Source organism: Carettochelys insculpta, chromosome 12 (assembly GCF_033958435.1).
Source record: "Carettochelys insculpta isolate YL-2023 chromosome 12, ASM3395843v1, whole genome shotgun sequence".
Taxonomy (NCBI): Eukaryota; Metazoa; Chordata; order Testudines; family Carettochelyidae; genus Carettochelys; species Carettochelys insculpta.
Genome location: NC_134148.1, coordinates 8,051,290 through 8,069,304, shown reverse-complemented (window position 1 = coordinate 8,069,304; position 18,015 = coordinate 8,051,290). Strand labels below are relative to the sequence as shown.

The window sequence follows — 18,015 nt, the reverse complement described above, 5'->3', positions numbered from 1 at the left end:
AGGCACGAAACACCGCACACGGGGCCCCATGGCCGACAAGCCCTTCCGGGGTCACAGCCAGCCGCCTCCTTTAAAGGGCCCCTCCCTCCGCACGAGCCGAGCGCTGCCCAGCCTGTCTGTGCCCTGCAGAGCCCACTTGTGCCCATGGAAGCCCAGCAACAGCTCCTGCAGGCGGACGCCCTGCTGGCAGTGCTGTGCACCCTCGCCGCAGCTGCACCCAAGCTCATCAGGTGGCTGCAAGGTCCCCCCGGGGCCGTGGGGCTCCCCCCCTGGGTACCCCGATGCCTCTGGACCCACCCCAGCAGCACTGACTGGTGGGAGCGCGTGGTGCTGGGGGAGTGGGGCGAGGAAAGGTGGCTGCGGAACTCCCGCATGTCGAAGCAGACCTGCGAGGAGATCTGCCACTGGCTCGCCCCCGCACTGCAGCACCATGACACCTGCATGTGGCCAGCCCTCACCCTGGAGAAACGGGTTGCAGTCGCCATCTGGAAACTGGCCACCCCGGACTCCTATCGCGCCGTGGGACAGTACTTCGGGGTGGGCAAGGCCACCGTCAGGGCTGTCCTTATGGAGGTAAGGGAGGGTTGGAGGGGCGGGGGGGCTGGGGCAAGGGGAACCCTCCCCTGCAAGAGGCTGGATGGGGCAGGGGCTGGACAGGAGGGGGCAGAGGCTGCACGGGCCAGGGACTGGACGGGAGCGGGGCAGAATGGGCCCGAGGCGGAGGGCCACGGCCACACCTGCACTACAGCACATGTCCCCCTTCCCCCTCTGCAGGTCATCAGGGCCATCAACACGATGCTGCTCCAGAGGGTCATCTACCTGGGGGATGTGGACCACACCATTGCCGGCTTCCAGGACCTGGGCTTCCTGAACTGCATCGGCGCTTTGGATGGCACCCACATCCCCATCTGCGCCCCGCCACATAGCGCCGGCCAGTACATCAACTGGAAGGGCTACCATTCGGTGGTGCTGCAGGCCCTAGTCGACGCGAAGGGCCGGTTCACCGACCTCTACGTGGGCTGGGCCAGCTGCACCCACGATGCCCAGGTCTTCCGGAACTCCGGCCTCTGCCGCTGCATGGAGGCTGGCACCTTCGTCCTCCAAAGGGAGATCCTTGTGGAGGAGGATGTCACCATGCCGCTCTGCATGGTGGCAGATGCAGCGTACCCCCTGCAGCCATGGCTCATGAGGCCCTACACAGGACACCTCGACCCCACCTGGGAGGCGTTCAATGAGCACCTCAACCACGCCCGCAACGTGGTGGAGTGGGCCTTCGGGCATCTAAAAGGGTGCTGGAGGTGTCTCCTCACCCGGCTGGAGGTCGGAGTCCCCAACGTGCCCCAGGTGGTGGGCGCCTGTTGCGTCCTCCACAACATTGTGGAGGGAAAGGGGTACGCCAATGCCCTGGAGGGTGTCCAGCAGCCTATCCCAGGCCGCCCTCCGCCACTCCATATCCGCCCAGGCGAGCTGGAGGTGCTCCTCAGCCACCTTGGCTTGATGCTGGCTGGCCTGGTCTTCCTCGGCCCGGTGTAGGGCCCTCTGGCCATGGCCCCGACGGCGCACTGCACCAGATGGCTGCAGCTGGTGGGCTCTCTGGCACGAGGGATGGTGTGGGGCTCTCCCGGCCCCCGGATGGCGTGGCTGTGTGGAGAGGAGGAGAGCATGTCAGTAGTGTCCCCCAGACGGAGGGGACCCAGATGTGGCCTACCCGCCTGAGCCCACCCTATGGGGCCCCTGCCCCCAACAAGGGACACTGACCCTCCAGGGAGCACCGACCCGCTCCCCACCCCAGGACCGGGCTTCCCAGCCTGGGTGTGATTCCAGGGGTCTCGCCCGCAGGTGGCCCTTCCCAGCCTGCGGTATGCGGGCCCTGGGCACCGTCCGGCACCAACCAGCCATCACCCCTGCGCGGCTTATGGCACTGTCCACTGAGGGTGGGTGCTAGGCGTTGCTAATGAGCCAGCACGGGGTGCTGCATCCCATGTGGGGGCTACCTTGTGTACGGTCCAGGACCGCTGGTCCCATGTGTGGGCGCCTAGCCCTTGTGTCGCCCCCACCCTTGGAGTAGGTGTGCGCCCCTCCCTGTACGTACCAGAGGGTCCCTCAGCGATGTCCGGGAATGGCCGGCCCTTGGTCGCCCGGCTGGAGGAGCGGGAGAGGATGAGGATGGTCAGCTCCCCCTCCTCGCTTGACCAGTCCGTGGTCCCCTTGCCCTCCTGGGTCCCCGATGCGGGCTGCTCCTCCACCTGCAGCTCCTTCCTGGAGGTGTCCAGGAAGGCCATGTGGGGGGAAACTCTCCTGGGGCCCCAGGAGGCTCTGGAGCTCCTGGTAGAAAGGGCAGGTCGCTGGACCTGCCCCGGAGCGTCCGGCCTGGTCCCTGGCCCAGGCATATCCCTGGTGCAGCTCCTTCACCTTGGAGCGTACCTGGTCTGGGGTCTGCTCCAGGTGGCCCCTTTTGTGGAAGCCTGTTGCCAGGCAGCCAAAGGCTGTGGCATTCTGCCGCTTGACCCCCATGTGGCGGAGGACCTCCTCGTCCTGCCAGAGGCCGAGGAGGTCCCGGAGCTCGCGCTCCGTCCAGGAGGGGGCTCGTTTTTTTTTCTCCCCCTGGGAGCCCTGGGAGGCTGGAGAGGGCTCGGAGGGGGGGCCGTGGGGCTTGCGGGGGGTCTGGCTGCCGGCCATGGCTGGAGCTTGTGCGCATGCTGCTGGTAGCACGCTCTCAGCTTCCTACCATGGGTCTTCTGTGTGTGTGTAGCTTTAAGGCAGCTGAACGCAGGGACCATAGAGACATGCTGCTGCCGGCTGGAGCGGCCCCGTGCTCCAGCTGATCAGAGCCATGGCGGACCTGTATTTCGAAAGAGTGGGCTGTGGAGCGTCTACACGTGTACTCTTTCGATTTATTATTTCGAAAGGGAGAGATCTTCCTAATACGGGATCGGGGTTCGGATTTCGATTTCCGCGCCCCGTACTTTTGATTTTCTTTCAAAAGACGGTTTATGCGTGTAGACGTTCCTCCTGCTCTTTCGAAAAAGGGCCTCTTTTTTCGAAGTTTTTTGCACATGTAGACGCACCTCTAATGTTTTATGTCCTGTTGTTATAAAATGGTAATTTTAATCTATGCTAGTGATGGATTTGGGAAATTCACTTTCTCTATGGCTGAACAGTAGCGATGAGTCACACAGAAAAATGCAACTGGGGCTGGTTTTATCAGGATTTCACTTTTCAAGGGATAATGCCAAGGTTGGCAGACCCAAAATATAATGTACCTTATTAATAACATTCTTCTTTTAACATTTCCCCTGCTGAAAAATATAGGCTGCCCAAGACTTCTGACAGCAAAGAGGGCAGTTGCCCCAGGGCCTCACGATTTAAAAGGGTTAGACCATCCTTGACAGGTGTTTGTCTAACCTGCCCTTAAATCTCTTATGACACAGATTCCACAACCTCCTTAGGCAATTTATTCCAGTGCTTTACTGCCCTGCTTGCTAGGAAGTCTTTCCTAACTTAAACTTTACTGTTCTAGAGCATTTATTATATGGCTTCTGCTTCAGGAATATGCTGATTTTTTAAAAAATCAGCATTGCACAAATGCTCGACGTAAAAACAGGAAGTTAAGGAACTAAACATTATAGTGGTAGTAAATGTACCAGAAACACTTCCTGCACCATGGAAGATATCACTTCAGTACTGGGAAACAAAGCAATACTTGGATGCAAAAATTACAGTTGCAAGCAAATCCCAGTGCCTGTTTGGTACCTGGTTTTATTACTAGTTGGCCAAAGCAGTCTATGCTTAAACAGGGTAAAGAGAAATCAAATTATTGCCCTTATTCTTATAATACAGACAGGTAACTCTCTGAAAGGCTATCAGTCTGAAGAGTCCAACCTTACGGGGAAGAAATGCTCTTTATTTGAGCTTACAGGACTGGTCTTCCAGAAGGAAAGAGAATCACGTTAATCCCGAGACTTAATTTTGTATTGATTTTGATTAGAACCAACTAGGGGCCAGGAATATTTAGTTTGCTGAAGAGCAAATTTGACCATTGGAAGTACCTGTGGATTTTTAGAAAATTCAATAATAAATTATCAGATTCATTATGATATAAAAGCAAAACTACTATTCCACCTAGCTGGCAATCTTACAAATACTGTGCCATAGGCTGACATGGTGGTTCTAAAAGGGGTGGAGCTCCTGGCAGTTTTCAGCAAAAAATGGAAACATGTTTTTGCTCGAGAAAACTAATTTTTGCAAAAAAATGTGCACAGCATTAATGAAAATACAATTGGTATAAGCGAGATACTCACAAAAGGACCCCAATGTTGCACATCTCTAACAGAAAGAAACAGCTTGAAGAAGTGCCATCCAAGCAGCCCCCCAAGCTATACTGGCCTGCTTGACCAAAACTGTGTTTATTTTAACAAGCATCGAAAATTGTTTCATGTAGTTGAAGAAGCTATTTATTAATCCCCCAGATTTAATCCAGTTCAGCGACAGATTAGTGATGGCACATGACTTTAACCACAAGTACAGATGCTGCAGATTTAGACAGACTGCAACTTTACCAGCTGGGAATCATATCCTCAGACAAACACATTTATGCACATACTTCATCTCTTGGCTACCTACTCACCATAGCCATCTGCTAGGATGGCCTGGTGCCTGTTCACAAGCTGACAGACCTCTGCCCTAGGGCACAAATCTAATGGGCACTACAGAGCACTGCAACTGCCATCTCTGGAAAGAAGTTCCTCTCCTATGCTATTACTGGCACAATAATGGTGCACGTCCCTTTTCCAATGGATCGCATCTGTTTATACTTGTGTGCCAAAAAAAGAATTCCTGAAGCGGAGAGAAAAGGAAGATGGAGTTCACGGGCACTTCTGTATAAAACAAGACCAGTTATACTGCAGTGGGACTCCAGAAAACTCAGCAATACCACTCTGCTCTCAAAATGAGCACATTACAAAATACCACCTGCAGACAGTCTGCGTGAAGCAGCATGGTCTCCACAGGACTTCTCGAGCTTTGTTTCAACGGAGTCTAACCCTGGTTCAAGTTTCCAAAAATTACTTAACATTAGCCCTACAAAACACAAGACCATCCTTGGAGTCAGTTTTCTGAGGGACCAGAGCCAGGCAACTTTTGGATCCTGAATCAAAATTTGGCTTCACACGGTAGCAGAGCTGCAGCTGTTTCTCTGAAGTGGTGGCCAAAAGTGCTGAACTTACATTTTATACTGCACTGTCAGCCCTAAGATATTACAATGTTCAAAATGCAGTTGACAGCCCTACCATCCACAGTTCAAAAGGGTTTTTTCCCCTTAAACTTACAAGGATAAGTTGGAACATTCACTTATATCTGCTCTTCAATTTATGGGAGGGGGGATTAAACATCTAATTCGAAATAAAATTTAATGGAAAAGGGGCACAGCAGAACCAGACATAAAGGAGTAATAATTCAAATGACAATGTAAAATACACTATATAACCAAACAATATCATAGGATAATGTGACACAATCCCATTTCTATGTACACATATGCATTCAAAATAAGGAGCAAGGGCAAAGTTCTACTCTGATTTACACTCTGGTGTAGCTAGGCTAAACCAAGGAACTTAGATGTGTTATAAGAGAAGGAAAAGTTTGACCCCAAATATCCTCAAAGTTTCACATCCTGATTATTTTGCAAGCAATTCCTTCTAGTGTGAGAGTTCTGGGAGTCCATTATAGCTGTGGCCCACACTGTTGAAGGGGATTTGCAATGTTGTAATATCAGGTTATGTTCTGCAACTCAAGCAGCATGTATGAGTCATTCCCCCAGGAATCAGAGGCTGTGTCTACACGTGCCCCAAACTTCGAAATGGCCATGGAAATAGCCATTTCGAAGTTTACTAATGAAGCGCTGACATGCATATTCAGCGCTTCATTAGCATGCGGGCGGCAGCGGCGCTTCGAAATTGACGAGCCTTGCCGCCGCGCGGCGCGTCCAGACGGGGCTCCTTTTCGAAAGGACGCCACCTTCTTCGAAGTCCCCTTATTCCCATGAGCTCACGGGAATAATGGGACTTCGAAGAAGGTGGCGTCCTTTCGAAAAGGAGCCCCGTCTGGACGCGCCGCGCGGCGGCAAGGCTCATCAATTTCGAAGCGCCGCTGCCGCCCGCATGCTAATAAAGCGCTGAATATGCATGTCAGCGCTTCATTAGTAAACTTCGAAATGGCCATTTGCATGGCCATTTCGAAGTTTGGGGCACGTGTAGACGTAGCCAGAGAGACCAGTGCATTATTAATATTAATATAGAAAGGTTAAAATAATAGCTGAATGAAGAACAAGGGATACATTTTGTTTGCATATGTACATATGGCTCTTATCGGCTTCCTTGAAATTTGCATATATCTAAAGGTAGAAATTGGCCTTCTCGCTAGATGAACCTCTATCCAATAGGAAAGAAGTAAGGAAAATACATGAACATAAGATATAGCACCCCTGTGGACATGAAAAACATACTTGTCAACAGTCGTGTTTTGTCAGTGACCAGGCCCAACTATGGTTGGTCAGTGCTATCAGCATCTCAAGCATGAGAGTATCAGCCATAAAAAGAAATAAACACCAAAAAGCATAATGTCCTCCTTTATATTCCACATTTAGTCTGATTTTGATAACAACTATTATCAGATATTCTTGTCTTAATACAAAACATAGGCATCTATCATACAGATGCTTAGGTATACACACAAATTTACACATGGAAGGAGTGACATTAGTTTTGATAGTATTACTCATGTAATGGTTTCAGGACTGGGGCTAAACATGTGTACTATAATCCTGATCACATTTTCTGATTTCCTTACCTGATTATCTGGGTGGTTTACAGTAAAATATCCAACACAAACAATGACCTCATGCAGCAGTCCTTCAGAGGTATGCTGAGAACAGTACCACAGTAAAGAACTGATAATATGACGGAAGGCCAGGGAAAGTCCCTCAGCACCTATAATAGACTGAGAGAAAACATAAAATCATAAACTAGCAAGATCTTATAGGGGATATGTGAACCAAACAAGAGCTGAAATTACAAATCACATACTCTTCAATGTTAGCAGAAAGTATTCAAGTAAGATTTTGGTTATAATTTTGGTTTAGTTAAAATAAGCCAAATGAACCTCTGTACCTCCCCACTCCTTATTTTTTCATCAACTTATTACTAGGATGCTAATTAACATGATAAATGCTCCTCTAAATAAAACTGAATTTTAGTTTTAAGTGTTCAAAGAAAAATATGGATTCTTCTCAGCTGGCATTATGTTAGCACTAAGTAGCCAATTTATTTAAATATGCAGAACATGTTCCAGGAAAACTTAATACTAATAATAATTCTTGGTAATGAGCAAAGGAAAACAAATCATGCTCAATTTTTGCAAAAGTGCAGAATACATTTCTCATTAATATCTTGTGTGTTCCTAACGGAAAAGAAAGATAAATAATAACTATTAACTTTTCAAACAAACATTTTCAAAAGTTAGAAACATCCAAAAGAAGACAACCCTCAGCTGCAATTCTTTTTTGGGATACAGTACTTTCTGAAACTAGGCAAATTGCTGTAATGTGGATATTCAGGAGAATAAGATTTTATCTGTGCAGCCTACAGCCTCTATTTAATAAACATGTCAAATAGACAGAGCGACGTAAGGTCAAAGGGGAAAGCTGAAGCATAAGGAATGAGCATGACAGTCTACTAACGCTAATGAACCAACAGTGCAGGCCTGTGGGAAAATATCCTTCATCTGAAAGTTTTCTTTATTTCATATCTTCCAGTCTGTGTGGACTAGATGTGCATAAATCTAAGTGTGCTAAAGTTAGGATTTAACATAATCAGCCCCGAAAAATGGAGTTTTGTATTAGAACCAGAAATAGACAGCTTTAATCTCCCTAGTTAATACTCCCAATAAATTAGAGTAATTTCAAGGTTCAAAACATAAATTGCTAATTTACATCTCAGGGTCCAGCCCTTACTTAATTAGTCACAGAGAGGAAGCCGTGCTAGTCTATACACTATCAAAACAAAAACAGTCAAGTAGCACTTTAAAGACTAGCAAAATTGTTTATTAGGTGAGCTTTCGTGGGACAGACCTACGCGGTTTTTGACTGTCCTTTTTTTTTTAATTAGTCACGTCCATGTATGTTGTGACCTATTGCTCTGTGTTTAACCTTCCCTGATAACAACAGGCCAAGGGTTACATGAGATTGTGCATAAAAGTTAGACTAATTTTTCAAGGAAACTATGCTTCCTCTTTAGCCCGAATTAATAGTAGTTCAGCACCCTGCATATTGTTTCTCACCAGCATCTTTCAGTTGTTTAGACTATCAACTAAAGGATGTACATACCCATGAGTTAGGGGATTATCTGTACTGGTATTAATTCACACTGTGCCAGAAGTGGACTTTTTCTTTTAATCATAAACCTATTTTGTGGCTGTAATATTGCAGGATAAAACTATTCCTGAGAGCAAATAATCATCAACAGCATATAAACTATATTCTTTTCTGCCTTCTATTCTGCTACAGCTCATAAAGATTAGGAGGAACAATAATACGTTTCAGGATGAAGATAGAAGAGCAGATATTAAGAGGGTGAAAATTGTCAGAGTTCCATGGATTAAAGCTCTGGCAATTGACACCAGCTGAGGATCTGTTTCTTGATGCATAACCATAATATCTGCATCAATGATAAATGTATATTGCCAGCCACAAGAACCACAGATCATCATGTAGGAGACAACTACTTGAAGAAACTTTTTGTGAAGTACAGAAACATGGGTAAACTAATGGTGCAAAGTTTACATATGACATAATTTCTACTGTTTGGAAATTTGCCCCCTCAACAGACTGGCCTTGACCCTGTAACTGGATCCGTGTCAATGAAGGGGTCTTTCTGCACAGACCTAGTTGTTGGAACAGGGCCATTAGTTGTACTAACATTAAAATTCAAGAAGCGAGAATTGAGTGTGGATTATCCTGAATTTTTATTCAGGTAAAACCCCTGCTGATTCAGCACAGTGTAGAAATGAGCCCACCATGTACGAAATGATTGGACAAACATATTCATCAATATTGAATGACATAAAAACTTCATATACTGAATGAGAGTGGTGTTAGAAAAAAAAGTTTTACACAGCAATATTATTTGAAATTTCCCCTCACCTTAGTAAAAACTTTTACTTTTTTATTTCTGGAATATTTTCATATTTTTTTCTTAAAGTGACAAAGGTATTAATTTGCATTGCGCATTAATTGCCAGACAAATTTCTTCCTTCTTTTTTATGAAACCAATTAGAAACTGTTTTTCTCAAGAAATGATCTATTTTTGTGGTTTGCATAAATCAAAAAAGGGGAAAACATATATTTTATTTTAGAAAATTAAATTTCAAGAGAAATTTTGTCCCTAACTTTAATGTTTTTTTTCCCCTTGAGGAATTTTTAAAAATAGTATTTTTCTGGCTGAGCTGTACCATTTTAAATTCAGGGAAGTGGCAAGTAAGACTTAAACATAGTGTGATCTAGGGACGCAGCCAACAACTCAAGGCAGCTACACAGCTCAAAATACAGTTATCATATAAGTAAGCTGTTTGTGGACCTTAGCACAGAAAGTTTCAAAGCTTGTAACACAGGAGATTAAATCTGACATATTAAAAAAAACAGATCACTCTCAAAATCAATGAAACAAAAATGGCAATGTTATACATTTAGTTTCGTTTGTGAGTTCTGTATGCCTGCCTTATAGCAAAAACAGTCTGTATTATTTCCTATAGATAGACAATGGAAGCAACATTAACAAACAGCAATTCTATGCATGCAGAAATAAGACCAAGAAGTATTTATTTCATTTATGATTCTTCCTCTAGTTAATTTTAAACACAGTTATATTCATTTGGCTAATTGAAGGAAAATGCACACGACAATATATGTTCTGATTTTAAGCACAAGATAAAAAAGCAAAAACCGTTACCTGAAAAGCTGGCAGATCAAGAACTGCAAAGCTATTGAAGAAGCGTAAGCTCTGAATAGCAACCTGGATCGTGTTCTCTGTATAACTCTCTTTAGGACTTGCTGTGTTTGGGTCTGAGATTGTGCCATGGAAAAGAATACAGTACAACATATGCAAGACTCCAACTAGATCTGTAGCCTGAAGAACTGTAGTTAGTCCTGTGGGATCCTGACGTATATTGTCAAATATGGTCCAAGACCTGCCAAAAAAACATTAAACTGTCTAAAACGAAAACTATCACAAGGGCTAACATTTTAACTATGTCAAATGGAAGAAAATTTGAACATAATTTGATGTCTATATCAGGAAACTATTGTATTTCCACAGAATGTTTGACAATATACCCTTGTTCAGCTATGAAGGCTCTCTAGACCAGGGGTGCGCAAAGTTGGGGGTTGACCTCCTTGGGGGTGTGGGAAATTTCATAAAGGGGCCACAGCAGGATCAGCTGCTGGTTCTCAGGCTCATCCATCTCATTAAAAATGTTGAAACACGTTCCTGTTTTTATGTTTGTGTATTTGTATTTATATACTGATTCATTACGTTTTTATGTTCTACATACTTTTCTTACAGATGCCAAAAAGCTTTTTTTCATATCAACATAACAGAAATTTTGGTCAGTTTGGATTATATTAGACAGGTTGGAGGGAAGAAGGAGGCTGGTAATTACAGAGATAAAAAGTGGGGCCCAACATAAAAAGTTGCTCTAGATAATAGTAATCTTCATATATCTTTTTCCAAATCTCTGATTCCTCCTCTAGGTTCATGCGACCAGTTGATATCAGGCAGGAATTTCATAGCTTTAAAGTTATGCCCACATGGACCACTCACAATAACTCCCTGCACACCTCTCATATATATAGTAGTCTATATCTCATACTCTTTGTCAGTTTCTTTATGACAATGGCTGGCACAGGTGGAAGAGTTCCCTTGGGACTATACCCTATTTAATGGATGAAGGGATGGTGGCTGGCACACAAGATACCAGGACCAGATGATGTTCGTTCAAAAGCCCTGAAAGAATTTAAGAATGAAATGGACAAGCTGTGAGCAAAAATATACAACTTCTCATTAAAATCACCTATTATATTAGAAGACTGCAGGGTAGCAAAAAAAAGACAAACTAGTACAACTTTTGTAAAGAAAAATGCTTCTTCAAACCATCAGAATCTATTTTGAATGAAATTGAAAGGTTAAAAGAAAACTGACATTAATTAATCTGACCTTTAAAAAAACCTTTGCTAAAGTTCCTCCCAAGAGTCTACTGAGAAACCAAAATAGTCTTGGAGTGAAAATTCTCCTATGACAGAGGCAGAAAACGGAGAGTAGGAATAAATGGTCAATTTTCAATAGCCAAATGATTAACAGCAGGTTTCCTTACTGCTGTATCAGAACTGGTATTATTTTACTCCCATATTAAAAGTGATTGAAAAGACAGATTAGTAAATTTGCACAAGAGGACACAGAAGAGATGTATAAAACAAAGAATGGCATAGGAAATGTGAATGAGTACGGTAAAAGAAAAATGAAAATAAAAGTCAATAAATTTCAAATAAACTTATGAAATGGAAATATATTTTGACACAACAAACAGTTGATCCCTGGAATTCATTGCCACAAGATATACAAGAACTGAGAAGGATTAAAAAGGATTAGTTATTTACATGGATAACAATGTACTCGCTATCAGGAACTTCCATTTAGGCATACTATTTCATAATTGTCCATTCAGAGATTCTAGAACCTTCACTAGAAGCATCTGGTTCTGGTCACTGTCAAATGCATGATAACAAACTGCATGAACCAGTGGTGCAACTTGCTTTTGCAATTCCTCTGTTCTTAGGAGACTGCCTATGGGAGTTTCAGATAGTAACATCTAAGATTAGATTTTGTGATGTGGACATCTATCTATTAAAAAGTGGATTGAAACCACTATCTGATTTCATATGTGTCTCTCAACAACTGTCACACTCTTTGTCGTCACCATCATTTTGTGCTGGTGCTTAATTGTGTATGAGAAAGCAATTCAGCAGTTGCAACGGCCAGAGCTCTGGGGCCCTCTGCAATGCTGGGCACAGGGGTAACCGCCTCTTTGGACCCCCTGTTGGTGGATCTGATTCTTGAAGAGAGAAAAGGCAACAATCACTCTGATTATTGGATGGTCAGAAACTAACATGGACCACATTTATGGAAACCTCCCTGTGGAGTTGATACAGCTCTGCAACCCAAATCTCTGTAGGACTCTCTGCTATGCCCTGCCCTTGGCATGACCCCTGTTCTGGGGCTTGGAAGGGGGCTGTGCAGGTCTGTTGATGGCTGGCTTACATAATGCTTAAATCAGGGAAATTTTTCCCCAGCCAGGTAGGCGCATTTTTCAAAAATGCAGCAGATATCACCTGAGATCTTGTTAATGTGTGACAGCAGCAAGGATTCAGGTTCATCCAAGACAGAGTGATCCCCTGAGTAACTGAACGTCTGCAGGACCAGCAAGGATACTGGTACACACACTGTAATTGTGGTTGCCAAGGCTAGATCCTTCAGTGCTGATGACGTGGCCAAGATTGATTGTACCTTGTCCTTACTCTTCTTACTTGTGGAGGATACAGGCATTCTACTAGAGTAGTGCTTCCTGCTCTTGGAGCTCAGGGTCTTCAATGCCAGCAGACATATGGAGGAAAAATCTGAGCTTCATTGGTACCCTATGAAACAGAGGATCTTAACTGGGATCTGGTCCTCTTCTCTGCTCCTCTTTTTGGTAGTCTCAGTGCTCCAAAGGCTTTCCTTTCAAGGAGAAGCATTCCCTGATGGGGCACTGGATCCGTCCAGGGACAGATGAAGGGGGTAGGGGTCATCTCTTGACCTGGCTCAGATGGCGTTTACAGGTGATATTCCATAGCTAACAGTTTGGAATTTCCCCTGTTCTTCTTGGCACTGGACTGATGGGTGAAACAAAAGAAGCACTTTGGGAGATGTGGGATTCAGGCAATGGGCACACTTGGAGTGTTTGTGGATCACCGCTGTGGGATCCTAGCAGGAAAGGCAATGCCTGGCATAGCCCACCAGGAAAGGAGAAAACTCTCCCTGGGCAAAAGAGAAAGGAATTAGTTCTACCATCTAAGCTAACAAGTATACTAACCCTAACAACAGCCCTAAACTAAACAGCTTCGATAGAAAAAGAGGATAAAGAGAAAGAGCAACTATGTGCTAGGTCAGGGTGGGCAATAATTTTTGCTGATTTTGGTAAGTTGTCAAAGGCTGCACTTTTCTATGGAGGTGGTGTGGGGCCTGGGATGGAGGCTGGGTGCAAAAGGGAGTTCGGGGTAGAGGACTGGGTTGCAGGGGAGTGTGTGGGGTCTGAGATAGAATTTGGGTGAAGGAGGGGGTTGTGACATGGGGCAGGCATTGTGGTGCAGGGTCCAGGAAGGTGTATGGGTGCAGGAAATGATTCTGGTCTGGGGAAGAGATGTAGAAGGGTGCAGGGTCTCAGATGGAATTGGGGTGAAGGAGAAAGGGTGCCAGGGGCAGGCTCTGGCCAGGAGCAGCTCCTGGCTGGCAGCACTCTCAGGCAGGCTTCCAAGTAGCTCCAGATCATTCATGTTGCCCATACAACACCGCCATCCCCAAATCTCTCAGCTTGGAAACTGGGCAATGGGAGAGGAGGGATTTTGCTGGAGGTAAGGGGAGTGTGTGGAGCCTCCTGCTCTTGCAGTGCTACTCTGTGCATGGGGCGGACCAGATTAAAAATCTCGGTGGGCTGGATCCGACCTGCAGACTGCTACTTGCTCACCCCTGCTCTAGGTGAACATACTAGTGTTCTATCTTGGGCCAAGACAGTAAAGCTACGTCTACACATGAAGCCTACTTCGAAGTAGCCTATTTTGATGAATAGCGTCTACACGTCCTCCACAGCTGGCAATGTCGATGTTCAACATGGACGTTGCGCAGCACCACATCGAAATAGGCGCTGCGAGGGAACGTCTACATGCCAAAGTAGCACACATTGAAATAGGGATGCCAGGCACAGCTGCAGACAGGGTCGCAGGGCGGACTAGCGCTTCCGGGGCAACAGCTAGCCGCTCCCTTAAAGGGCCCCTCCCAGACACACACAGCCTGCACAGCACGCGGTCTGAAGAGCCATAGGCACACAGACCTCAGGCGACGCAGTCATGGACCCTCAGCAGCAGCAGCAGCAGCAGCAGCCGCCGCCACCGCCAGCGGTCCACCCAGCCCTCCCTGCAGGAACAGGGCTTGCCCTGATCCATGCCATGCGGGAGGCAGCTGAGCACCTCCTTGCCACACCAGAGGAGGAGCGGCCTGCAGGGGAGCAGGACTCAACCCCAAACCGTGCAGCACCCCACCCCCCGCCTCACATGCCGCCGCCTGTGGAGCTACCCCACCAGCACCGACTGGTGGGAGCGGCTGGTGATTGAGAAGTGGGACGACGACCGCTGGCTCAGGAACTTTAGGATGAGCTGGCAGACATTTATGGAGCTATGCCAGTGGCTCACCCCTGCACTCAGGCACCAGGACACCGCCATGCGGCGTGCCCTCCCAGCGGAGAAATGGGTCGGCATCGCTGTCTGGAAGCTGGCCGCTCCAGACAGCTACCGATCCGTGGGCCAGCAGTTTGACGTCGGCAAGGCCACCGTCGGAGCTGTCCTCATGGAGGTAAGAGGACACACGGGGGGGGGACAGGGGGGCCCTGGCAGGGCAGGGCAGGGCAGGGGAGGGGAGGGGAAGGGAGGGGAGGGGGGCCCGGGCAGGGCAGGGCCACGCACACCCTGCTCACCCCTCATTGGTGCTCTCCCATGTGCTTCCCCTGCAGGTCGTGCGCACCATAAACGCCATGCTCCTCCACAGGCTCGTGAGGCTGGGGGACCCAGATGCCACCATCGTGGCCTTTGCCACCCTGGGCTTCCCCAATTGCTTCGGGGCTCTGGATGGGACTCACATCCCCATCCGCGCCCCGCAACACAGTGGAGGACACTACATAAACCGCAAGGGCTACCACTCAGTGGTCCTCCAGGCCTTGGTGGACAGCCGGGGCCGTTTCCAGGATGTTTATGTGGGCTGGCCTGGCAGCACCCACGACGCCCGGGTTTTCCAGAACTCGGGCCTGTGCCGCCGGCTGGAGGCAGGGACCTACATCCCCCAGCAGGAGATCCCTGTGGGGGACACCACCATGCCCCTCTGCGTCATCGCAGATGTGGCATACCCTCTCCAGCCCTGGCTCATGCACCCGTACACGGGCCATCTCTCTGCCAGCCAGGAGCGCTTCAACCAGCGCCTGAACCATGCGCACCAGGTGGTGGAGCACTCATTTGGCCGCCTCAAAGGGCGCTGGAGATGTCTCCTGACCTGCTTGGATGCGGGCCCCAACAACATCCCCCAGATTGTGGGTGCCTGCTGCGCCCTACACAATCTGGTGGAGAGCAAGGGGGAGGCCTTTTTTCAGGGTTGTGCAGCCACCCGCTGCCCCCAGTCGCCAGGTGGACCCCGAAGGGACCCAGGTCCGGGAGGCCCTGCAGGCCCACTTCAATGAGGCCGCGGGGTGAACTCTGCCAGGCCCCCCACTGCCCCTCCCCTTCCTCCACAACACTCCCCGCCCCTATGCCCACACCACGGAGCACCCAACAGCACTCCCTCCCCCACTTTTCCTGGACAAATAAAAGCACGCACTTGTTGGTGAAATGAAACTGGTTTTCTTTGAACTGTGTTTTTAACTAATAACAACAAACTATATACAAGACCTTCTAACTAAACTATTATATAAGTGAATAATAAAAAAGTTTGCATATATTATATGTACAAAAAACAGAAAACCAGGGATTACAAGGAAGGGGAGAACTATTTACATGCGGGGGGGACGGGGCAAACGGGGGGCACAAATAAATAAGTCCCAAAACTATATACGGGGGGGGGCACGTCCTGGGCCCCACTCCCCTATAGTCCGGCACTGGGGGTGGGCGGCCGGGAGCCCCGCCTTGGCCGCAGCCCTGTCCGGGGCTGGCTGGGGGCCGGGCAGACTGGAAGATACGTCCGGCGAGTCTCAGCTGGCCCCAGGTGTCCCTTGGAGGTCCAGCCCTCGGTGGTGGGGCGACGGCGGATGGCGCGGCGACGAGTGGAGCAGCGGGTGGCACGGCGGGTGGAGCACTCAGGGCGGGCGCAGCGGTGGCCGGCGCGGCATGGGGTGCCAGGTAGTCCACGAGGCGGTTGAAGGTATCCATGTAGGCCCCCCATGCCTCTTGGCGCCAGGCCAGCGCCCGCTCCTGGAGGTGGAGGCAGCGTTGCTCCACCCGCAGACGCTGCTCCGCGACCTCCAGCTGCCGACGATGGATGGCCAGCAGCTGGGGGTCCGTCGTCGGCGTGTGGTGTTGCTGGGTCCGCCATCTTGCCCGCCGTGGGGCCAGTCGGTCCTCCGCCGAGGGGCTTGCCTGGTGCGATGGCCCTGGAGGGGTTTCCGGGACCACTGAAGCCTCGCCGGCGCTCTCCAGTCCTTCCGATAGTGCAGCTGCGGAACACAGGAGGTGGGGAAGAAGAGTGAAGACAGGCGTTAGTGTGGGCCCCGAGCCGTGGCCCTTGTCCCCCCACCCCTGTGCTACAGGTTCCCCATCCCCATCCCTGGGAAATGCTGCTGTGATGGGGTTCACGGGTCCCCCTGCACTGCACCCCGTCCCCTGGCGGGAGTGACTCTCACTTCACTCAGCAGGGTCTGACAGGAGAGGTTTCTTAGGCCACAGATGCCCAGTTTCTCCCAGGAGTGACAGTACAGCAGTCAGAGACAGTCCTTCCAACCCGTCCTGGGGAGAAGACCCCAAGGGGTGCCCCTCTGGGGTGTAGCTTTCCCCCTCCTCAGGCTGGCTGCCTTCCAGCTCTCCCTTCCCCTAGCCTCTACCTGCGGCTCCCCCCCCCCCGATTCAAAGCCAGCTCGGCTCCTCCCTCCTCTTTGTTCAGGGCAGAGGTGTCACCTGCCAGTTGTAGCCCCAGGCTCATCCTTTCCCCTGGGAGCTACTCAGCTTGTTGCTCATATCTAGCCTGAGTCTCGCATTTGCACTCCCCCCACTCCATCATATGCTGCTGCAGCTGCTGCTGCTGCTGCTGCTGCTGCAGGGTGTCCCACCCCCTCCTCCCGGGGGACCCTAGAGGTTCTGCTCCCCCCTGCCCCGGGGATGGGGCATGGCACTGTCATGCTGGGAGGTGGGGGCAGGGGCTGAAGCACTCCTGTGAGGGACATGGCACTGCTGTCCTTGGGGCCATGGTCATCTGGGCATGTGGAGGGCCCTGGTCACATATCTATTACCCCCGCCCCTCAACCTCGGGGGTGTACACCGGGGGGGTACATACCTGTAGGTCCACTCCCACGGTCCGGGGACACCCGGGGGGTGGACGCCCGGCTGCTGCTCCGGGATGGGAGGAGGATGTGCAGCCCCGTCTCAGCGGAGGAGGAGTCCCCCTCCTCCTCCTCCTGCTGCGATGCCCCAGGGGTGGGCTCCGGGGGGGCCCCCGGGGTGCGGGGCTTACCTCCGGGGCGGACTCTGGCTCTGGGGCCTGCTGGGGCTCCTCAGCTGAGGTGTCAAGAGTGGCCGGAGGGGAGGTGGTGTGCCGGGGGCCCAGGATATCCCTGAGCTCCCTGTAAAAGGGGCACATGACAGGGGCGGCCCCAGATCGGCCGGCCGCATCCCAGGCCTGGGCATAACCCTGCCACAGCTCTCTGACTTTACTCTGGACATGGTCTGGAGTGAAGGCAGGGTGACCCCGGGCGGCCAGGCCCTCGGCCAGCCGAGTGAATGCATCCGCGTTCCGCCTCTTGCTCCCCATTACCTGGAGCACCTCCCCCTTGCTCCAGAGCCCCAGCAGGTCCCGAAGCTCGGCCTCTGTCCAGGAGGGGCCCCGCTGCCACTTCCTGGCCTGGCTGCCAGCCTGGCTGCCCTGGCTCCCCTTGGGGAGGGTCCCCTGGGGGCGCTGCCGGGTGGCC

The 18,015-nt window shown here is 49.7% G+C and overlaps 1 protein-coding gene across 6 annotated transcripts in view; it reads right to left on the bottom strand.

The window, feature by feature from the left end:
* SCAPER (S-phase cyclin A associated protein in the ER) overlaps positions 1-18,015 on the bottom strand; it is a 420,029-nt gene that overhangs the window by 31,579 nt on the left and 370,435 nt on the right. For 5 of the 6 annotated variants that reach the window (XM_075006917.1, XM_075006920.1, XM_075006919.1 and 2 more), the window contains 2 exons: positions 10,002-10,239; positions 6,847-6,996 (listed from right to left, as the gene is read on the bottom strand). In XM_075006917.1, the coding sequence (XP_074863018.1) occupies positions 6,847-6,996; positions 10,002-10,239 (388 nt within the window). Of the gene's footprint in view, positions 1-6,846; positions 6,997-10,001; positions 10,240-15,759; positions 16,552-18,015 lie in introns of those variants that run through there. The other variant, XM_075006922.1, reaches the window with a different exon arrangement.